This window comes from Dromiciops gliroides, chromosome 6, assembly GCF_019393635.1.
Source record: "Dromiciops gliroides isolate mDroGli1 chromosome 6, mDroGli1.pri, whole genome shotgun sequence".
In the NCBI taxonomy this organism is placed as follows: domain Eukaryota; kingdom Metazoa; phylum Chordata; class Mammalia; order Microbiotheria; family Microbiotheriidae; genus Dromiciops; species Dromiciops gliroides.
Window position 1 is genome coordinate 166,340,244 of NC_057866.1, and position 22,728 is coordinate 166,362,971.

Below are 22,728 nucleotides of genomic sequence, written 5' to 3' on the forward strand. Positions count from 1 at the left end.
TTTGTTCTGATTAATGTGGAAATATATTTAACATAATAGTAATGTATAACCTATATCAAATTGCTTGCTGGCCTCGGGAGTGGGGAGGGAAGGAAAGGTGGGAAAAAATCTGGAACTCAAAAATATCTTTACATGTAATTGAGAAAAATTAAAAATAAAAAAATAAAAAGAAGTTATATTTTTATAATTTTGCTTTGTCACTCTTCCCAATAGGAACCTTCTCTTGTAACCAAAAAAATCTAGTTAAGCAAACAGACCAATACACTGGCCGTGTCTGATGGCTGTGTCTCAATTTCACCAATAGCCCACTAAATTCTGCCAAAAAAAGGGAGGTACGGTTCACTACTGTTCTTCTGATGCCAGCCTGTAATTAGTGTAAATGTGTTCACTCTTTATCTGACTTTTCTATTTGTTGCTTACCCTGTTTCCGTCTGGCGTGAGTCAGGTGAAGATAATGATTTGGTAAAGGCACTACATTACACTCATAGGCTGTGAGAAGGAGAACCAGATTAGAAAATTTGGGGGTCACTGACCCTGTGCTTAGTCTAAAGAGTGTCACACCATGGCCCAATAGCCTCTTTTTCTAATTAAATCCTCTGCTTGGCTTAGCAGAAAGGACACTAGATTTGTATGTTTTCAGAAGACCTGGACGGGAGCCCTGGTTCTGCCAACGATTAGTCATGTGACTGAGCAGATTACAACTCTTCCAGACTCAGTTTTTTCCTCTGTAAATAATCTGTGATAATAAAAGTACCTCCCCACCAAAAAAATAAATGGATGAATGGATGAATGAATGAATGAATGAATGAATGAATAAAAGCACCTCCCACTTCACATAATTGTGAACTGGAAAGCTCTAAGTAAATAAAACAAGACCTAGTATTCATGAGAATGGCTTTTCTAGGTGAAAATTCTCAGGGTAGCTGGGGGTGGAGTGGGGCAACTATTCTTGGAATTCAACCAGATACTTACTAGCTGCATGACCCTGGGCAATTCACTTAACCTCTCAGTACCTCAGGTTCCTCATCTACAAAATGGGGATAGTACTAACTACTACCTCACCACAAATGAGATTTTTATATATGTATATGTATATGTTTATGTGTATATGTGTATGTATGGGTATATGTGTATGTACAGGTGTATGTATATGTGTGTGTGTGTGTGTGTGTGTGTGTGTGTATATATATATATATATATATATATATATATATATATATATATATGTAAACACTTTGCAAAAACAAATTAAAAAAAAACCAACACAAACACTTTGCAGACCTTAAAGCCCAAATAAATTCTAGCTATTACTGTTATTCACTTGCTTTTGGACTGACCCCCATAAGCATCAGTTATTTGTTTTTTGCATAGATAATGAAAACCGATTTTAATATTTGCCTAAGCAAAATATAATTAGGAATGTAATTCTGCTGCTTAAGAAAAAAAAAGAAAATTGTAGAAAGCATTCCAAAGCCAAATGTCAATCATTAGCTATTCTTGAATTTCCTGCACCAATGCTTTTCTTCTCCCTACTTACAAGCTGATGGTGTTCTAAAACTTCATTAATTTGGACAGTTCTGAGAAGAGGAGAAGGGACAGTTTGAACTGATGAAAAAAAATATGAATTGTTAAGTGTTTCTTTTTTCTTTTTTTGTGAGGTAATTGGGGTTAAGTGACTTGCCCAGGGTCACACAGCTAGTAAGTATCAAGTGTCTTAGGCCGGATTTGAACTCAGGTACTCCTGACTCCAGGCCCGGTGCTCTATCCACTGTGCCACCTAGCTGCCCCATTAAGTGTTTCTTAAGAAAAGTCATTTTATTATTTTCTAGTACATAAGCCCTAAATCTCCAGCAGCTTTTGATGCTTGCTTGCTTGACCCTTGTATTCTCTTATCCTCCCCATGCCTCCTATTTTTCCTCTATCACTTCTGACCTCTACTTCTTTGGTCCTTCCCTGCCCATTCTTCTATTTCCCAGACCCGAAATATGGGCCAGCTCAGGACACTATCTTCCAGACCCTTTTTTCTCTTGTGACTCTCTCCCTTGGTCATCTTATGCATTCCTGACATTTCAGTGATCACTGCCATACTAATGGTGCGCCTACAGATCCAGCCCCAACTTCTCCCTTGATCTTCAGTCCTACATTAAATCACCTGTTGCATATTTCTCTTCAGATGCTCTTCTCAAAGCTCCAACTGAAGACTTTCCAAAATAGAACTGATCAGGGCAGCTAGGTGGCGCAGTGGATAGAGCACCGGCCCTGGAGTCAGGAGGACCTGAGTTCAAATGTGACCTCAGACACTTAACACTTACTAGCTGTGTGACCCTGGACAAGTCACTTAACCCCAATTGCCTAAAAAAAAAAATGGAAACAAAAAAATAGAACTGATCATCTCCCCAAAACCTGTACCCCTTCCTTACTGTAACCCTAGGTTTTTGGTTAGCATCAGGATCCTCCAACCTTTTCAGGATAGGAAACCCTGAGTCATCTTTGATTTTCTCCCCTTTCTTCTTTTCCCCTTTCTGATGAATTGCCAGGCTCAGTTGGTTCTGTCTCTGGGGCATCTTTCAGGTACAGCCCCCTTTTCACTCCTACTGAAACTACCGTACTTCAGCCAAGCATGACCTCCTCACTGGGATCCCTATCTCACGTTTCTCCCCATTCTAATCTGTCCTTCACTCTGTTGCTTTTCTTTTGTACACATCTATCTGATCAGTGCCTTCTCACATTCCTTGCTCAAAAAACTTGTGGCAATCTGTGACCTTCCTCCCGAGGAAAATACCAATTACTTAGCCTGGTAGTCAAGATCATGCATTATCTGGGTTCAGCTTTGTATCCCTGTGAGCTATTCTTTTTTATGTCCTTTCTCTTTTAGGAGCTAAGTGGTCCGGTGGACTTGCCTTCAGGAAGATCTGGATTCAGATCCTGCTTAAGATATATTCTAGTTTTGTGCCCCTGGATAGGTCATTTGACCTCTTAACCAGTTTTTCATCTATAAAATGGAAATGGAAGGATAGATATTAGTATCTTTCCAAACCTTAAAATGTTATCTGAATGTTAGCTATTATTGTAGCCAAACTAGACTTTCCCCAGCTCCTCTATTTCACCTTGTTCTTTCCTGCTTTCTACCTACCTGCACCTTGTATCTCCATGACATCTTTGTCTGTTGAAATGACCCCCCCGCCTCCGCTTCCTTTTGAGGCTTCAATTCTGCCAGCTATGGGACTCTGACATCTATATCTTTAAACTGTACCCTCGGTGGGGCTTCATTTATCTTTGGCAAATGCCATTTTCAAACTTGTATTATTGGTGCTTAGCTCGAGATCTTGTACCCATCTATTTAGTAAGTTCTCGCAGAAGTTATGGGGAGGGTGCATAGAAACTGTGACTTGTTTCTCCAATACACCCTACACAGCATCTTGTGCATTTTTTGTTTAAATTTGTGCTTTCATCCACAAGAAAGACTCCTTGTATACAAACTAATTCTACTAAAGCAGATAGGCAAGCCTGGGCCACTTGTCTCTACTTTACAATCTTAGAGTTCCCTCAAGCACTCAGTATTACATGATTCTCCCTTGGTCACACAGGCATTATGTGATGGGCTGAACTGGAACTCAGGGCTTCTTAATGCCAAGACTGGTCTTTTAGCCTCTATACCACACTCTGCCTTGCACATAATATATGCTTAATAAAAATGTCTCCTAATTCACAATAGTGATCCATACTTCTAAGTATAGCTAAGGTTAGTTTGTAGAAGGTCTGTTTTAAGGAAGAGCTAAGAGTGATTTGTATTGTAAATAGCAGAGGCAGACTCTGAAATCAGGCCCTCTAACTATAAATCCATCTATCTCTCCCTCTCTCCCTCTCCCTCTCTCCCTCTCCCTCTCTCCCCTTCCTCCCTCTCTCCTTCTCTCCCCCTCTCCCTCTTCTGTCTCCTCTGTTCTCTTCTCCTCTCTTTTCCCCCCTAGCCTTGTATGCAAATGATGCTTAAAGACTTTTTTTTTCTTTTGTAGTTGAGAAATTACTACCAGTTATTTGGCTTATTAATTGCTTAATAAATTACTTCCTCTTTACTTCCTTCCTATATTGAATGACAGAATCTCAGATTCTGAATTAATGGAGTCTGAATAGTTGTACAGCTGTGCCATGATCTTAAAAACCATCGTTATTATAATACCTCATCTATCTGGAACTCCCTTATACAGAGTGCAGTAGAGTCAAGTACCCAGCTTTTGAGCAAAGTATGGATCACAGAGTCTGTGTATTTTAGTCAGAAAAGCATCCCATGAGCCCTCACTGCAAGACTAATTCCATATACAGGGCAGCTTGGCTTAGTGTGGATAGAGATGGTCCATTCTATGTGACTCTGGACAAGTCTAAGACTTGTTGAGAGTCATTTCTCATTTGTTTTTGGCAGAGGGAGTTTCTTATACCAAAAATAGCATAGGTCTGGTCTCTTTTCTCCCAAATAAAATATATAATATACACATATATATGCACATGTACACGCACATATACAATGTTTATATATGCAAATGACATATACAATGTATGTATAATATATACACAATGTGTTTGCATATATATGCATGTACATATATAATATATAAATGGTTTATACCACATACGTGTAGACACACAAACTTGTCAATGCAATATACACAGAATGTATGTGTTTCTGGGCATGTATTTGTAATATATTTGTTTTACACACAACTTTTCAGAGCTACATGTGAACTCCTGGAGCACTTAGTTATTCGTATCATTCCTTCGACACTTCCCATATGCTTCCTTGAATTGTTTTCGTATTCTTTCTTTTTTCTTCATTTAGTTTGTCAATTCCTTATGGGCTGTGGGTTTTTTTAAAATAAAACCTATGCTATATAAAAAAAGCTGTCTTTACCAGGGGCTGGGTGGTACGGTGGGAAAGAACGGTGGGTGTGGAGTCAGGGCCCAGGGTTGAAATCCAGGCTTTGTCTCTTCTTTCCTGTGTGATATTGGATGAGACATCTATCTCTCATTTATAGCATGAAAGGAGGGGACTGAATGAATTCTGAAGTTTCTTCTGCTTCTAAACCTATGAATTTATGGAGAGGAGGAGTTTTTGATGATGATAGTAACAATAACAATAGTAGCTGGTAGTTACACAGTTTCTACTGTGTGCTAGCCCCTGGGCTACATACTTTAAAAACATCTCATTTGATCCTTACAGCAACCCTGGAAAATAGGGGCTGTCATTATCCCCATTTTACAGATGAGGAAACTGAGGCAAAATGATTTGCCCAAAGTCACACAGTTAGAAAACACTGTGGGGATTAATATGTGTTTATTGAATACTTTATACATCAAGGTACTTATCCTTGATATACCTTTACTTCTTGTGAACCTTTATTTTATTGCTTTTTTTTTTTTAAACAGTAAAGGGGATTAGAGGTGAATGTGTGCGAAGAACACTGCCGCTAAAAACCTTATGATGCTTTAGTAAAAGCTGAAGATGATTAAGGTTGTGGAACTACTTGAATAACTTTTTAAGGCTTTTCCCTTTCTTTTGCTGTATTAAACTGCTATAGCCAGCAGGAGGTACAGAGTGTGGCTAGGTCAAAGGCTTCAAAAGAAACCAGGCCTTGCATTCTCAGAGTGGCCCTGCTCCTGCCTTGATGGGGTCACATCGAGTACATCTGGGAGCTGTTGAGAGAGGCCCCCGATTCCCATTGTCCTGGGATTGTTGTTTGATGGAGGGATTCATACTCACTCTATCTTTGGGCACAGGTGACTGTGGAAGAGGTGATGACTACAACAGCGTACCTGGATCTCTTCCTGCGCAGTGTCTCAGAGCCGGCTCTCCTTGAGATCTTCCTTCGTTTTATTCTCCTGCACCAACATGAAAATGTCCACATCCTAGACACGCTGACAAGTCGGATCAACACCCCATTTAGGGTAAGTGAGGGTCAGAGAAGACACGGCCCTTCCTTTGGAACATTGTTCTGAGAGTCCTTTAACATCAGGAGAGAACTGAGAATGGTCCTTTTCTTCCTTCCCCTTATTCATTGAGTCATGTAGCATTCAGTAGAGCTGAGCATCTAGTCATTTTGTCCTATTCCCTGATTTTCTAGAGTTCTGGAGAAATGAAATGAAATGACTTGTTCAAAGTCATATAGATAGTAAATAGCAGAGTCAGGATATGAACCAAGGCCCTCTCTAATTATAAATCAATTTCATCTTCCCTCCTTTTCTCCCTTTCTTTCCCTTCCCCTCTTCTCTTTCCATCCCTCTCTCCCTCCCTCTCCCTCTTTACTCCTCCCCATCTCCTCCCTCTCTCTCTCCTCTTCCTTTCTCTCTCCCCTTCCCCTTCCTCTCTCTCTCCTTCCTCTTTCTCTCTCCCCCTGTACCCCCTCTCCCTCTTTCTTCCTTCCTTCCCCCTCTCTCTCCCTCCTTCCCTTCTGACCTTTTCTTTTTTTCCTTCTCTTCCTCTCCCTCCCCTTTCCTCCCCTCCCCTTCCCTTCCCGGTTTCCTTATATAACTGTGATGATACACTAGAAAGAGTACTGGAATAAAAATCAGAGGACTTGAACCTGACCCTTGGCTCCATGGGTTTCTCCCTGTGTAGCCTTGGATGAGTCCTCTTGTCCTCAGTTTCTTCATTTGTAAAATGAATAGACTGGGGGGCAGCTAGGTGGTGCAGTAGATAAAACACCAGCCCTGGATTCAGGAGGACCTGAGTTCAAATATGGCTGCAGACACTTGACACTTACTAGCTGTGTGACCCTGGGCAAGTCACTTAACCCTCATTGCCCTGCCAAAAAAAAAAAAAAAGAATAGAATGAGCTGTACCTCTGAGATGAATTCCACTTTTGAATCTAGGGACCTTCTCTTATCTATGGAGAGATGAAATTGATGATGTGCTTTTCTCCCAGGAGTCATTTGGCAGGGAAATGGTACTCGCTGCCTTTCACAAGGACTTTTTCTAAATCTGTTTGGGTTGGCACTTTCTCCTCTGAAACTAACATAATGATAATGTTCTTCTGAGGAGGTAAGATGCAGAAGAACATATGGCCTGGAGTATAAGTCTACAGCAAGGCTTCTTAACCCAGCATCCATGGTGTTTTGTTTTTTTTATTGATAACTGAATTTTATGGTAATTCGTTTCTTTTGTCATCCTAAGTATTTTATTTTATACATTTTAAAACTTTCCTGAGAAGGATCAGGACTACTAGAGGGGGAAAAACACATCGCACAAAAAGGTTAAGAACCCCTGGCCTATAGCCACGGGATTAAGGGGGTATCAGGTGTGGGGGATGGTCAGTTTAGAGATAGAAAGGACTTAGAGGTCTAGTTCATTTTTTTGAGGGGAGGGTAAGGCAATCGGGGTTAAGTGACTTGCTCAGGGTCACATAGCTAGTAAGTGTCAAGTGTCTGAGGCCAGATTTGAACTCAGGTCCTCCTGACTCCAGGGCCGGTACTCTATCCACTGTGCCACCTAGCTGCCCTGGTCTAGTTCATTTTTACCCCCATTTTACAGGTGAGGAAACAGACCTAGAGAGAAGGGGCAAGGGGCAGAGCTAGGATTTGAATCCAGGCCTTCTTACTCCAAATTCAGAACATTTTTCATTGAACCTTGCTGACTTAGTGGTAGAGGCAATACTGGGTTCAGATCCTTCCTCAGATACTTGTAACCCTGAATTGGTCACTTCATTTCTTTGTGCCTTAAGCAGTTCCCTAAGGCTCATCAACTGCATTTATAGATTGGTTGTGGTCTGAGTTGGTAGTGGGAGTTTGGTCATTCAGCAGCTGCTTGTTTGAGACCTTTTATGGACCAGGCATGATACCAAATCCTCCAGGCTACAAAGACTAAGATGAAATAGTCCCTGACCTCAAGAAGCTTACCTTCTGTTGGTGCTGGTGCTGGGGAGCAGATGAATAAATAAATCAATAAAAGGAAAGTAGGGGGCAGCTAGGTGGCGCAGTGGATAGAGCACCGGCCCTGGAGTCAGGAGTACCTGAGTTCAAATCTGGCCTCAGACACTTAACACTTATTAGCTGTGTGACCCTGGGCAAGTCACTTAACCACAATTGCCTCACTAAAAAAAAAAAAAAAAAAAGGAAAGTAGAAAGCGTCCCATATTCAGGTATTAAGTAAGGACCTTGTTAACTGTGCACAAGGCTTTTGACACGGGCACCCAGGCAGTTAGGAATTTAGGTAACCAGTACGTAGCTTAGAGTTCTGATTAATGTCTAAAATCCCCTGTGGCCTTTGTGGCTAAGACACACAGATGCTGTTTCTGCTGACTCAGTCATTGTTCCAGGGGCAAAGGAAATGGGTCCCTTAAGGAAGTCTCCAGGTTCCAGCAGCTTGGGCTCTCTGCCAGAGGCACCTCATGTCACCAGCTGCAGCTTGGCCAAGCCTGCATCTCTTTCGCTGGCTTCCCCGGTGCAGAAGTCCCTCTTGTCACTGCTGAAGAGGCTTCAGAACCATTGGCAGAATTAAATCTGCGGTGTCATTGCTGCCGATTGTTGCCAGATAAAACCTCAGTTCTCCTCAGCGTGATTCAGGGCTTTTCCCAACAATATTTAGAACATGAAAATACGTGAATGTTTCAGAGAGGGTACAACTGATTAGTGCCTTGAAAGATGGGTGCTATTTGTATGGGCAGCAGTCATGGTGAGGGGCACAGCATGGGCAAAATTGTGGAGGAAGGAATGACAGTGACACTTGTAGGGACTGTTAAGGGACTGACCCAAGCAAATGAATGAACCACAGTTGGGGGAAGGGAGAGGGCTAGCGAGAGGGCAGGATAATGATATTGTATAGAAGGGGGCAGCTAGGTGGCGCAGTGGATAAAGCACCGGTCCTGTATTCAGGAGTACCTGAGTTCAAATCCGGCCTCAGATACTTGACACTTACTAGCTGTGTGACCCTGGGCAAGTCACTTAACCCTCACTGCCCTAGAAAAACAAACAAACAACATTATATTGTATAGAAAACCAGGATTGAGAAATTGGCCATGAAAACTAAACAGGAGAAGGATATGATGGAAGGTTAATCTAGTTTTGTAATTTAACTTGCTGTGCGATTTTGGTTTGTTTCTTTCATCTCACTATGCTAAAGTATTTTATAGAGCATTTAGGGTTAGCAATGCCATCCCATAGGGGTTTTTTTTTTTCATCCCATAGGTTTTTTTTTTTTTTTTTTTTTTTTTTTTGCGGGGCAATGGGGGTTAAGTGACTTGCCCAGGGTCACACAGCTAGTAAGTGTCAAGTGTCTGAGGCCGGATTTGAACTCAGGTACTCCTGAATCCAGGGCCAGTGCTTTATCCACTGCGCCACCTAGCTGCCCCATCCCATAGGTTTTTAATGTAGTATAGGTTGCTCTGAGCTTGCAGTCAGAAAGACCTGTGTTCAAATTTGTCCTCAGACTGGCTATGTGACTCTGGGCAAGTCACTTAACCCCATTTTCCTCAATTTTCTCACGTGTAAAATGAGCTGGAGGGGAAAATGGCAAGCCACTCCAGTATCTTTGCCAAGAAAACCCCAAATAGGGTCAGGAAGAGTTGGGCATGACTGAATGACTGAAGAAGAGATTTTAACCCAATATATCAATGGCATAGTATGAAATAGTAATGTAACAGAAGAAATCAACAGAGAAATGTGTGGTCAGGCCATCTCTTAGTTAGGGGAGGTTCAATGATAGTAGGGTTGGTGGATTAATAGAGCAAAAGGCTACCTTCTGCCAACTCCACCAAAGGCCTCTAGGGTTATCTCGAGTCCTTTGCTGTCTCTCTGACTCATGTTCTCTAGTTATAGGATCAAGGTGATAGATACATTTTCTTTGCCATAAGATTTTCATATTTAAGTTTGCTTTGAATTTGATTTGCTGAAAGACGTAAGATAAGATGACTTGGATTCCCTCAGTAGAGATATGGTACTTTGATAAAATGAAACTAATAAAAACTAGCTTAGTTCACTATGTACTTATTGAGTACCCAATACGTATGGGGCCATGTGCTAAGTCTGATGAGAGGGAAAGAAGGCTTAGCCAGTCCCTGCTATTGTCTGGGAGACAGATGTACCTGTATGAAGCAATTAGAGAATAATCCATGATGATCATTGCTAACATGGATATGTCACTTTTAAGCTTGATACTTTATATATGCTTTTAGGCTAGGAGGTGGATGGAACTTTAGCACATCTAGTTCAACTCATTTTACTGACCAGGAAACTGAGGTTCCGTGACTTCCCCAGGGTGTTAGGGACTCTCTATGGATGTTTGGGCATATCTTTTTTCAGTGTGGAGGCACTTCGGTATTCTAGGGCTCAATGTGATTTACTAAAAGTAGCATCTAGAAGACCTTACCATCTCTAGGGAATCTTTCTTATTTTTAATTTGATTCCCACAACCACATGTCATATGAGGATTGAAAGAGAGAACTGGGGGTGTTTTATCCTGGAGGCAGCTAGGTGGTGTAGTGGATAGAGCACTGGTAAGGAAGATCTGAGTTCAAATCCTCAGGATGGATTTGCCTGAGTTTCCTTAACTGGAAATGGAGATAGTAACAGCTCTTACCCTCCCAAGGTGGTTATGAGGATCAAATGAGATAACATTTGCTAAGTACTTAGCACACTGTCTGTCACATAGTAGATGCTTAATCAATGTTTATCTTTTCCTCTCTTCTCTTTGGAGAATGGAAGACTCGGAGGGATTTGGTAGCTATCTTTAAGTATTTGACAGGCAATTATGTGGACAAGAGTAGGCATTCAAAGAGGCAACTTTTGGCCTAATATAAGGCAAGACTTCCTAGTGATTCGGACTAACCCCAGTCAGATGGGTAGCCCTGAGAGCTTGTAGGCTCCCCCCGTCCTGCAAGTTCTTGAGCAAAGACTCAATAACCACTTGCTGGATATATTGTCATGGGGATTTCTCTGGTTGGGTATGGCTTAGACTAAATCAGGCATCTGCAAGACAGGCCTCCTGGCTAAATCTGGCCTGCCTGCTTTTGTAGGGTCAGTGAGCTGATTGGTTTTTTTTTGTTGTTGTTGTTGTTTGTTGTTTTTTGTTTGTTTGTTTGTTTTTTAGCTGATTGGTTTTTACAGTGTAAAATAAAGTTTTACCATATTTAGAAATGAAAAACTCTTTTCAGCTCACAGGCAGTAGAGAAACAGGTGATAGGCTAGGGCCAGAGTTTGCCACTCCCTATACTAGATGGTCACTGAGGTCTCTTCCAATGGACGTTATCATTTTTATTTGATGGCTGAAGAGGCTCCGTCTTGGAGAGGTTGAATTACTTACCTGTGGTCACACAAGGCTGGAATTAAAATCCTGGCCTCTCCATATTCCAGATTCAGTGCTCTACCCACTCGGTAGTATGTGTTTCCCTAAGTAATAGGTAAGTAAGTCCTGGAATGGTATAGACAGTAAGCATAAGAGATCAGAGAACGGAGAGGTCACTGTCAGCTGGAGGAGGTATGGTTTGGCCTGTACTTTGAAGGAAGAATAAGAGTAACCGCAATATTGTTTTAAGAACAACTGTGAGTCAATAAGCTATTTTGACTATTATAAATGCCCAAATTAACTATAAAGGATATATGAAGAAAGATGCTATCTGCATCCAGAGAAAGAACTGATGAATAGAAATCTGTATAGAATAATTTTACAAATATCTGCCTATTACTATCTAATGGTAGCCAGGGCTGGGGCAGGGGAGAAAAAAGAAAATTACATGCTAATTTTGTATATTTGAAAGGAACAGCAAGTTGTGCATGGTAGATTTGCAATTTCATATGCAATCTTTTTTTATCATACTGTGTTAAGGAAATGCTTGTTTTATTCCATAAATAAAAAATAAAATAAAAAAAAGAATAGGATAGACTCTGTATGATCAGCGATAGTTCCTTTTGAGGGATTTAGTATGAACAGATTGTGAAGTCATGCATGAGCATGCCACTTTTAGGATACAGTTATGAGGTTCACCTGAGGAAATGGGAGGTCGTGAGAGAAATGTCTGCCAGTTGACGAAGAAAGCAATGGGGAGGGGGCAGCTAGGTGGCACAGTGGATAAAGCACCGGCCCTGGATTCAGGAGTACCTGAGTTCAAATCCGGCCTCAGACACTTGACACTTACTGGCTGTGTGACCCTGGGCAAGTCACTTAACCCCCCATTGCCCTGCCCCCCCAAAAAAGAAAGCAATGGGGAGCCATTGAAGGCTACAGAGACAGAGAGTAATGTGATGAAAGCGGGATCCAGGAATATTTCTCTAGTGTCATTGTATAATATGGAATGGAGGGGTCAAATACTAGAAGCAGAAGGTGAATTGGCTGTTTCTTGCAATACATTGGGCATATGCTGATGGGGCATCCTCCCTAAGTTGGTAGCCATAGGATTTGAGAGGAAAAGGTGACTGACTGTATAGACCATTTGAAAGAAGTCATGTTTCCTGATGACACTGGATATAGTGGATCAGAGACTCCCAAGAAGTCAGATGACTCCGAAGAAATGGGAATAATTAATGATGTTACTGAAAGAAGTGAGAGAGTTGGGAAAGGAGAGCCAGATAGGGGCATGAAGTGGGATTTGAGGTGAAGGCAAGATGTTCAATTGGAAATGGTGACTGGGCAGTGGACTGGAATTCAGAGGAAAGGTCAAATCGAAGGGACACCTTTGGGAGTCACTCCTTGCCATTCCCACTGCCGTTACCATAGTGAAGTACTTTATTGCCCATTGTTGCCTGGAACACTGCCATGATCCTCCTGAAGGCTTCCATGTCCCCAGCCCCCCCTCCTATAGCGCATCCCATCCAACATTGCCAGCTTCACCTTAGGAGTGTATATGCCTCTCAGTGAAAATTCAGACTTCTCCCATTGGCCTTTCAAGCCTTTCACATAATGCCCTTCGTTATAAAATACTCAACAAAGAATTGTCTCTCCTGCTTAGAGTGAACTGGCTCTGATGTCCATTTCTACACTCATTCCATATCACTCTGCTGTGAACTCGGCATTCCAGCAAAACTGTGCGGCTTGGCGTTTTAAACGGATGATGTTACATTTTCTGCCTACCCTCTCACCCCCTCCATGCCCTTGCCTTGGCTGTCCCCCAAACTTAGAATTCCCACCCGTCTCATCTCTGCCTCAGCTCAGGTGCCATCTCTGACATGAGGCCTTTCTGGCCATCTCTCCTCTTATTTGCCATCTTTCTGTGCCCCATGGGCACCCCCATTAAGCTTGTGGAATGCAGCAAGACATTAATTAGTTTGTTTCATAGCCACGCTAGGTACTGAGTAAGCAGGTTGCCAACAAGATTAAATATTCAGAGTTCTTTTTAAAGAGTGTAAAAAAAATGTCCCTTTAAAAGAGTCTGCAATTGTGGGGTTCTATAGGTCAGGACAGGGCAGTTTAGTATAGTGATTAGAGAGGTAGCCCACCTCTGACCCAGCCTGGATGTGAGACCCTGGGCAAGTCACTTAACCTTTCAATCATCTGAGCAGCTCTTGAAGACTCCAAGTTGCAGAAAAAGTGTGTGTTTGTTTTGGTGGAAGAACTTCCTTCATTTAGGAGTGATAGATAAAATCACAGACTTAGTCCTTATCTCTGCCCTCTCCCTAATTATGGAATCTACTTTCTTATATCTCTTAGCTGTATTTAGGATAGATCAAAGAAGGGAAGAGTCCAGAGGCCCATCCCTGGCTCCAGCCCAAGTTGTGGTGTTGGTCTCCTGGGCAAACATGGCTCTCAGGATTCCTCCAGCCTGCCAGGCCCTGGTCCCATGACCCACGTCTCCATTGCCAGCCCCCGTCTTCCTAAGCTCATTCATCCTTTCCCAGAGATGGACTAGTGCTTATCCTTTTCTGTCAAGAGTATTTGTTCCTCTTTTATTGCCTCATAGATACTTCAGCATTTCAGGAACCATGATTTCTTTCATTTTTGCGGGTCCTCCCTCCATTGGCTCATACCACAACCCCCCCAAAACTTGGTAGATGATCTTAGGCGGATGCTGGGGGCATCACCCTGCAGCCACCCTCTTGACGATCATCTCTGGAATTTAGCTCGATTGTTCCTCCGATGACCGGCATACGGGATGCTGCTGCATCCATCCTTGGAGTCTTTCCAACTTAGAAGGACTTGCCAATGCTTGTGCACAGCAGGCGTTGCCTTCAAGAACGTGTGGCCATGCTGTGATGACACGGCCAAGTGGGGCTTGAGTGTAGAACATAACAGACGTAGCAGATTCAGTGCCGAGGTTTATTCTGAAAAGATCTAATAAGTTATTCCTCATTTGGGTACTCTGCTTCTTTGACCTGTTCACTTTCTTCTTCCTGAATTCAGGGACTGGGATGCTTGATTCAATTAGTAAATCCTCTTTGAAAAAAGATTATGGTTATTACATAATCACAACTGATATTCATATCACTAAAGTTTGCACGTTATTTTATAGACGTCATTTCATTTGACTCTCAGAGCAGCTTCCAGAGGTAGAGACTACAAGGATCATTTCCCTGTATTATGTATGTGAAGCTCAGAGAGACTCTTGGTTAGAGACTGGGGCTCAGAGACTTGCCGGTGGTCACACCGCTAGTATGTGTTGGAAGTAGGAATCAAACCCAGGTCTTCATGACTTCAGTGCCATCCCTACATCTGCCATGCCACACAGGCTTCCTGACTTAATGTTAGCCCCATGTTATTCTGTTTCTATTGTTCACAGTAATATGACTGTATATGGAGAGAGCTCTGGAGAAAAATGTCAGAAATAAGCAGATCATCCTAAATTGAAAAGTACATCCACACACACACAAACACACACACACACACACACACAGGCGGGACCTTCATAAAATAGAGGTATCATCAATCTAAACATTTGTAAGAAGGCTCCCCTATGTAATCATTTAATTCTAGGCATCCTAATCAAATCCTACAGGGGTATTTATAGGCTGCTTGTGCTTTTTTTCTCCAGTGTTCTTGTGGCTCAATCAAAATTGCTCCTCACAGACTGTTTTATATTGTAGTTGTGAACTACCCTTGTAGACTTTGGGGAAGCAGAGCTGTCATTGAAAGATCCAGAATTAAAGGTGGGTTTTATTGCTTTCCAGCTGTGTGTGGTGTCCCTGGCGCTGTTCAGAACCCTTATTGGCTTACATTGTGAAGATGTGATGCTGCAGCTGGTTCTAAGGTAAGACCCCATTTTTGTTCTTTTTTTTCCCTCTGCCTACATTAAGCTGACTTCTTTTGTCTTGTTTCTGTAAGACATGCCAAATAGGAAAAAAAGGAAAAAAGAAAAAAAAAAGACAAGCCAAATAGGGCCCTTGCTAGGGCATGGAAGGATAAAAAAACAACAAAAACCCTCAATATACAAAAGAACCCAAGGAAAAATCCTTTAACTTTTTCCATGTTGTTTCCCAAAGTTAATTTCAGTGTTTCTCTATTAACATTTATAGAGGATCATAGAGAGGTGGCATCGAACAGTAGAAGAAATGATGGGACAGGCAGATCTCAGATCTGACATTTTATTACCTGTATGACCTTGGACAGCTAATTCACTTTATTTTACCTGGCCTCAGTTTGCATATTTGGGAAATGAGGATTAGGTGACCCTTGAAGGCCCTTCCAATTCCATTGATCTTTTGTGATACATTCAGAAGATGACCTGCTGGTCTTCTCTCTGCTTACACAGTCATCCCCAACCTGGTTCAATCCCTTATCACTGATCTTCTGTAATATCACAATAGCTTCCTAATTGGTCTCCATGCCTCAAACCTTCCTCCTCCTCAATCTGTCCATCACCTGGGTGCCTGAGTGATTTTCCGAGACTACAAGGGTGACCATACCCTTAGGGCAGAGTTTCTTTTTTTTTTTATGAGATATTTTATTTTTTCCGTTACATGTAAAGATAGTTCTCAACTTTTGTTTATACAAGCTTTACAATTTCAGATTTTTCTCCCTCCCCCCTCCCCTAGACAGCAGGTAATATGATATAGGTTATATCTATATATCTCTATACATATACATATAGATATATATATACACACACATATATATACACATAATAACATTAATCCTATTTCTGCATTAATCCTGTTACAAGAGAAAGAATCAGAGCAGTGATGCAAAACCTCAAAATAGAAAAAAAAAACCAACAGCACCCAAAACAAAAGAAATAATATGGTTCAATCAGCATCTATACTCCACAGTTCTTTCTTTCTTTTTTTTTCTTGGATTTGGAGATCCTCTTCTATCATGAGTTCCCTGGAACTCTTCTGTACCATTGCATTGGTGAGAAGAATATAGTCCATCACAGTAGGTCAACACTCAATGTTGATGATACTGTGTACAATGTTCTTCTGGTTCTGCTCAGCTCACTCATCATCAGCTCACGTAAGACCCTTCAGGTTTCTCTGAACTCTTCCTGCTCATCATTTCTTACAGCACAATAGTATTCCATTGTATTCATATACCACAACTTGTCCAGCCATTCCCCAATTGATGGGCACCCCCTCAACTTCCAATTCCTTGCTACCACGTAAAGAGCAGCTATAAATATTTTTGTACATGTGGGTCCCTTTCCCCCTTCCATGATTTCTTTGGGCAAAAGACCTAAAAGTGGGATTGCTGGGTCAAAGGGTATGCACAGCTTTATCGCCCTTTGGGCATAATTCCAAATTGCTCTCCAGAATGGCTGGATCAGCTCACAGCTCCACCAACAATGCATTAGTGTTCCAATTTTCCCACAGCCTCTCCAACATTTATTATCTTCCTTTTTTGTCATTTTAGCCAATCTGATAGGTGTCAGGTGGTACCTCAGAGTTGTTTTAATTTGCATCTCTCTAATCAGGGCAGAGTTTCTTAACTTGAAAGTCCACGAACAAATTTTTTTTTAGATAACTATTCAATTGTAATTGGTTTGTTTTAAAATCCTATGTATGTATTTTTTCATTTTACCAGACCTTTATTTTTATTTCAAATTACATGTAAAGATAGTTTTCAACATTCACTTTTGTAAGATTTTGAGTGTTAAATTTTTCTCCTACCCACCCTTTCTTTTCCCCTCCTGAGGCCAGCTAGCAACCTGATATAGGTTATACACTATAGTCATCTTAAACATATTGCCACATTTGTCACGTTGTGAGAGGAGTCAGAACAACAAAAAAAAAGACAAGAAAGAAGAAACAATTACAACAACAAAAGTGAAAATAGTATGTTTCAGTCTGCATTCAGACTCCATACTTCTTTTTCTGGATGTGGAGAGCATTTTCCATCATGAGTCTTTTGGCATTGTCTTAGATCATTGTATTGCTGGGAAGAACTAAGTTGATCATCTCACAATATTGTTGTTTCTGTGTATAATGTTCTCTTGGTTCTGCTCCTTTCACTCAGCATCAATTCATGTAAGTCTTTCCAAGTTTTTCTGAAATCTATCTGCTCATCCTTTCTTACAGCACAGTACTATTCTATTACATTCATATGCCACAACTTGTTTAGCCATTCCCCAATTGATTGCATCCCTTCAATTTCCAATTCTTTGCCACCACAAAAAAAAAAACAGCTATAAATAGTTTTGTACACGTGGGTCCTTTTCCCTTTTTTATGATCTCTTTGAGATATAGACCTAGTAGTGGTATTGCTGGGTCAAAGGGTATGCACAGGTTTTTTTTTTGTTTTGTTTTGGTTTTTTTGTCCATCTTTTGAATTTATTTTTTTTAATGTATAAGGTATTTTATTTTTTTCCGTTACATGTAAAGATAGTTCTCAACTTTTGTTTATACAAGCTTTACAATTTCAGATTTTTCTCCCTCCCTCCCCTCCCTTCCCCCCTCCCCTAGACAGCAGGTAATCTGATATAGGTTATATCTATATATCTCTATACATATAGATATAGATATATACACACACATATATATATACACATAATAACATTAATCCTATTACAAGAGAAAAAATCAGAGCTGTGATGCAAAACCTCAAAATAGAAAAAAAAACACAACAGCACCCAAAACAAAAGAAATAATATGGTTCAATCAGCATCTATACTCCACAGTTCTTTCTTTCTTTTTTTTTCTTGGATTTGGAGATCCTCTTCTATCATGAGTTCCCTGGAACTCTTCTGTACCATTGCATTGGTGAGAAGAATATAGTCCATCACAGTAGGTCAACACTCAATGTTGATGATACTGTGTACAGTGTTCTTCTGGTTCTGCTCATCTCACTCATCATCAGGTATGCACAGTTTTATAGCCTTTTGGGCATGGTTCCAAATTGCTCTCCAGAATGGTTAGATCAGTTCACAACTCCACCAACAGTGCATTAGTGTTCCAATTTTCCCACATCTCCTCCAATATTTATAATTTTCCTTTTTTGTCATATTAGCCAGTTGGGTAGGTGTGAGGTAGTACTTAAAGTAGTTCCAATTTGCATTTCTCTAATCAGTCATGATTGAGACCATTTTTTTTCATATGGATATAGATAGCTTTAATTTCTTCATCTGAGAACTGCCTGTTCATATCCTTTGACCATTTCTCAATTGGGGAATGACTTATATTCTTATATATTTGATTCAGTTCCCTATATATTTTATATATGAGGCCTTTATTAGAGACATTGGCTGTGAAAATTTTTTCTCAGCTTTCTGCTTTCCTTCTAATCTTGTTTGTATTGGTTTTGTTTGTGCAAAACCTTTTTAATTTAGTGTAGTCATAATGATCCATTTTATACTTCATAATGTTCTCTATCTCATCTTTGGTCATAAATTTTTCCCCCTCTCCGTAGATCTGACAAGTAAACTATGCTTTCCTTATCTAATTTGCCTGTGGTATCACCCTTTATGTCTGAATCATGTACCTATTTTGACTTTACTTTGGTGTGTGGTGTAAGATGTTGGTCTCTGTCTAGTTTCTGCCATACTATTTTTCAGTTTTCCCAGCACTTTTTATTAAATGATGAGATCTTATCCCAGAGGCTAGATTCTTTGGGTTTTCAAACAGGAGATTGCTATATTCATTTACTTCTGTGTTTTGTGTGTCTAACCTATTCCACCGATTCACCACTCTGTTTCTTAGCCAGTACCAAACAGTTTTGATGGTCTCTGCTTTATAATATTGTTTTAGATCTGGTACAGCTAGGCCACCTTCCTTTGCATTTTTTTTCATTAATTCCCTTGATGTTTTTGACCTTTTGTTCTTCCAGATGAATTTTGTTATTTTTTCTAGCTCTATGAAATAATTTTTGGTAGTTTGATTGGTATGGCATGGAATAAATAAGTAAAATCCTATGTATTTTTAAAAGCATTATCCTGCAAAGGGTGAAACCCATAGGTTTTCCCAGACTATGCAAGGGGTCCATGACACAGAAAGGGTTAAGAAGCTCTGCTGTCATGTCTAGCACACCCTTCTCTGATGGCATTTAAAGCCTTTCACAGTCCGACTCCAAGCTACCTTTACAACTTCATTATACATTAACCCACTTCACACACTCTATGCTCCAGTTCAATTGCTCTTCTCATTGTTGTTCACACACTGTACTCCATCTTCTGTCTCTGTCTCTTTGCCCCAGCTGTTCCCCATGCCTGGAAGTGCTCCCTTTCCACCCTCTGCTTCTTAGAAGCCTTTGCTGCCTTCAAATTTCTGCTTTATTTACATTTTTAAAAAAATAATTTTTGTTTTGAACATAAACATGAAATAAAATGCTTATAATAAATTTAACATGTAACTTTCTTTTTTTAAAAATAAAAGTACTTTATTATTTTCCAGTTACTAACATGTAACTTTCAAAATTTTACTGTTTATATGTGTTTTCTTCTGGCATGCATTCTATTCTCTTCTGTGCATTTAAAAATAATACTTTGGGGGCAGTTAGGTGGCACAGTGGATAAAGCACTGGCCCTGGATTCAGGAAGACCTGAGTTCAAATCTGGCCTCAGACACTTGACACTTACTAGCTGTGTGACCCTGGGCAAGTCACTTAACCCTCATTGCCCCCCCCCATACTTCAATGGCCCACTTGTCTTTCTTTTTTCTCTCTTTCCCCTCCCTCCTTTCCTCCCTCCCTCCCTTCCTTCCTTTCTCTCCCTTCCTTCCTCCCCCTCCTTCTTCTTCCTTCGTCTTACTCCTTGTCCATCTTCCTCTTCCATTTTCCTCCTCCATCCTCCTCCTCCTCATCCTTCATCTTCCTCCTCCTCCATCCTCCTTCTCCATCTTCCTTCTTCTCCATCATCATTCTCCATCCTCACCCTTCCCTTGCCCTCCCTTCATCTTTTCTCCTTTTCCTTCTTTCCCTCCCTCAATTGTAATTGGGGTTAAGATATAGCTCGAAGAGAAGATGAGGCTCTTTTTCTGATTTTGGGTGCCATCAGGTTTTATTTATATGTTGGATTAATGTATAATCTGCCATTTTTGAGTAAGTCTCCAAGGAGGACAGAAATTGTAGAATCATAGATTCAGAGGTAGAAGAGACCTTTAAGGTCATTTGATCTAACCTCATTTTACAGATGAAAAAACTGAGACCCTGGGAAATTTAACAGCCTCACAAGCTGGTAAATCCTAGAAGTGAGATTTGAACCCATATCTTTCTAATTCTTAAGTCCAGCACACTTTTCATTACAAATCAGTTGCTTTAAAAACATGAGAATAAAATACATCAAATTTCTCAAAGGTATGACAGGAGTTGTCAAGGAGCAATGGGAGCTTTCTGATTCTATCACAAGGTCAGATTTAGTACAGGTTGCCTGTGACTGGAAGTGTTACCTTACTGGCTCTGGAGTGAACTTGGTGACCACAGTAAATGAGGGTATCCATTTGCTTGCTAGGGGAGGAGTAACATCAGAGTTTGAAGCTGGCCTCACAGCTGGTGCTCATTGCTACTTCTGTTGGAGGTCAGAGGTAAAAGGATAAAGATGACATGATGTTGGAGTTGGAACTGGACGGTTTTTAGCCAAGTGTGGAGTAATCTTTTTGGTCTGGAAAGAAAGGAAGAAAGAAAGAGAGAGGGACAGAAAGAAAGAGAAAAAGAAGGGAAGGGAAGGGAAAGGAAGGAAGGCAGGAAGAAAAAAAGGGAATGAGGGGAGGGAAAGGAAAGAAAGAAAACAAATTGGATTTGGACTCAGAAGACCTGGGTTCAAATCATCACTCATCTCTTTGCAACTTTTTCACCATAGGCCAAATCAGTTTGGTTTGTGGTTTGATCTTGTTGAGAGTTGCCTGTAAGAGAATTTCACTTGTCCAGATATGGGTTGATACTGTCTGGTATGGGGATAAATAATGGACAATTTCTATTTACATTTCACAGATTGCAAGTGGTATTAACTTCATAATACTGTTCATATGCTGTAAAGCCATGTTTGAAAATGGTCTAGGGAGGAGAGATGATTAAAAGGGGAAATTTCTAGACAAATTAAAAAAAATTATAATGTCTCTCTTGAGAAATTTGGGTACTCCTAGGCACCAGCTCAAAATAATCTCTTTTCCCCCTTTCTGGTCATCTGACTTTCACCTTCCCCAAATATTTATATGTGTACACACATATATGTATGTACATTTGTGTGTGTATATGTGTGTGTATACACACACACAGGGAATATGTGTTTTATAGGACAGATAACTGATGCTACATCCAGATAACCCATGGGGCTAGTTGAGATCTCTTTGTTACACTTTATGAAGTGATGGCATGATCTGAAGTCAGTGAAGTTCAAAATCCCCTATATAACTTTTAAAACATGAAAAATAAAAATAAAAACCCCAAACCAGTGGTTCTATTCACCCTCATCTTCCATTAGTTCTCTGATGCCTCATTATATAGTAGAGGTGATACTTGAACTCTCAAGGAAAATACTGTTCCTTTCTTTTCTCTGACTTTAAAAAAAATCAGGGCCATTTTAACCTCAGTTTTGGAATTGAGTTCCATCATCATATTGATTTTTGCCTGCTGGGATTGGATGTCCCTGAAGGTGTTGACATCTCATCTCTGTAAAGTACTTCCTATGTCTGCTTCAGGTTTATTCTTCTTTATTTTCTTGTCTTGGCATAGATGCATGCACACGTGTGTGTGTGTGTGTGTGTTTAACATGGCCAGCATGTGATCAGCGTGCTTTCTAGCTACTGACTGATGGGTACTCAAGTTTCGGCTGAATCTGGCGTCTTATCTTAAGGAGGGAAGCCCATGAGAGTAAGGGGCAATGTGTGGGGCTGCGCAGAGAGGAGAGAGGAGGGATGTGCAGTAAGAAGAGGCTAGCAGCATGACCTTGAGATATGCTATTGCTCCTCTCCAATCAGACTCTGCTCATCATCATAACTCACATTTATATGATGCTTTAAGGTTTATTTTTAATAACAACAGCTAACATTGATACAGTGCTGTGAAAGCACTCATTTGACTCTGAAAAGAATAATAATTCCTGGCATTTATATGGTGCCCCAAGGCTTATGGAGTTCTTGAAATGCATCATCTGATTTTATCCTCCAAACAACCATATGCCGAGGTGATTATTCTCATTTTGCAAATGAAGAAACTGAGCCTTATAGAAGTTAAATAGGGGCAGCTAGGTGGTACAGTGGATAAAGCATCGGCCCTGTATTCAGGAGTACTTGAGTTCAAATCCGGCCTCAGACACTTGACACTTACTAGCTGTGTGACCCTGGGCAAGTCACTTAACCCCTCATTGCCTTGCCAAAAAAAAAAAAAGAAGTTAAATAGGTTGTGTGTGGTCTCACAGCTAGTAAAGGTCAGAACTCAGGATTAGAATTCAGGTCTCT

At 40.6% G+C, this 22,728-nt stretch overlaps 1 protein-coding gene across 1 annotated transcript in view; it reads left to right on the forward strand.

Moving 5' to 3' along the window:
- FHIP1A (FHF complex subunit HOOK interacting protein 1A) overlaps positions 1-22,728 on the forward strand; it is a 394,460-nt gene that overhangs the window by 334,428 nt on the left and 37,304 nt on the right. The window contains 2 exon segments of the mRNA XM_043970067.1: positions 5,770-5,937; positions 15,079-15,158. Coding sequence (XP_043826002.1) covers positions 5,770-5,937; positions 15,079-15,158 — 248 coding nt within the window.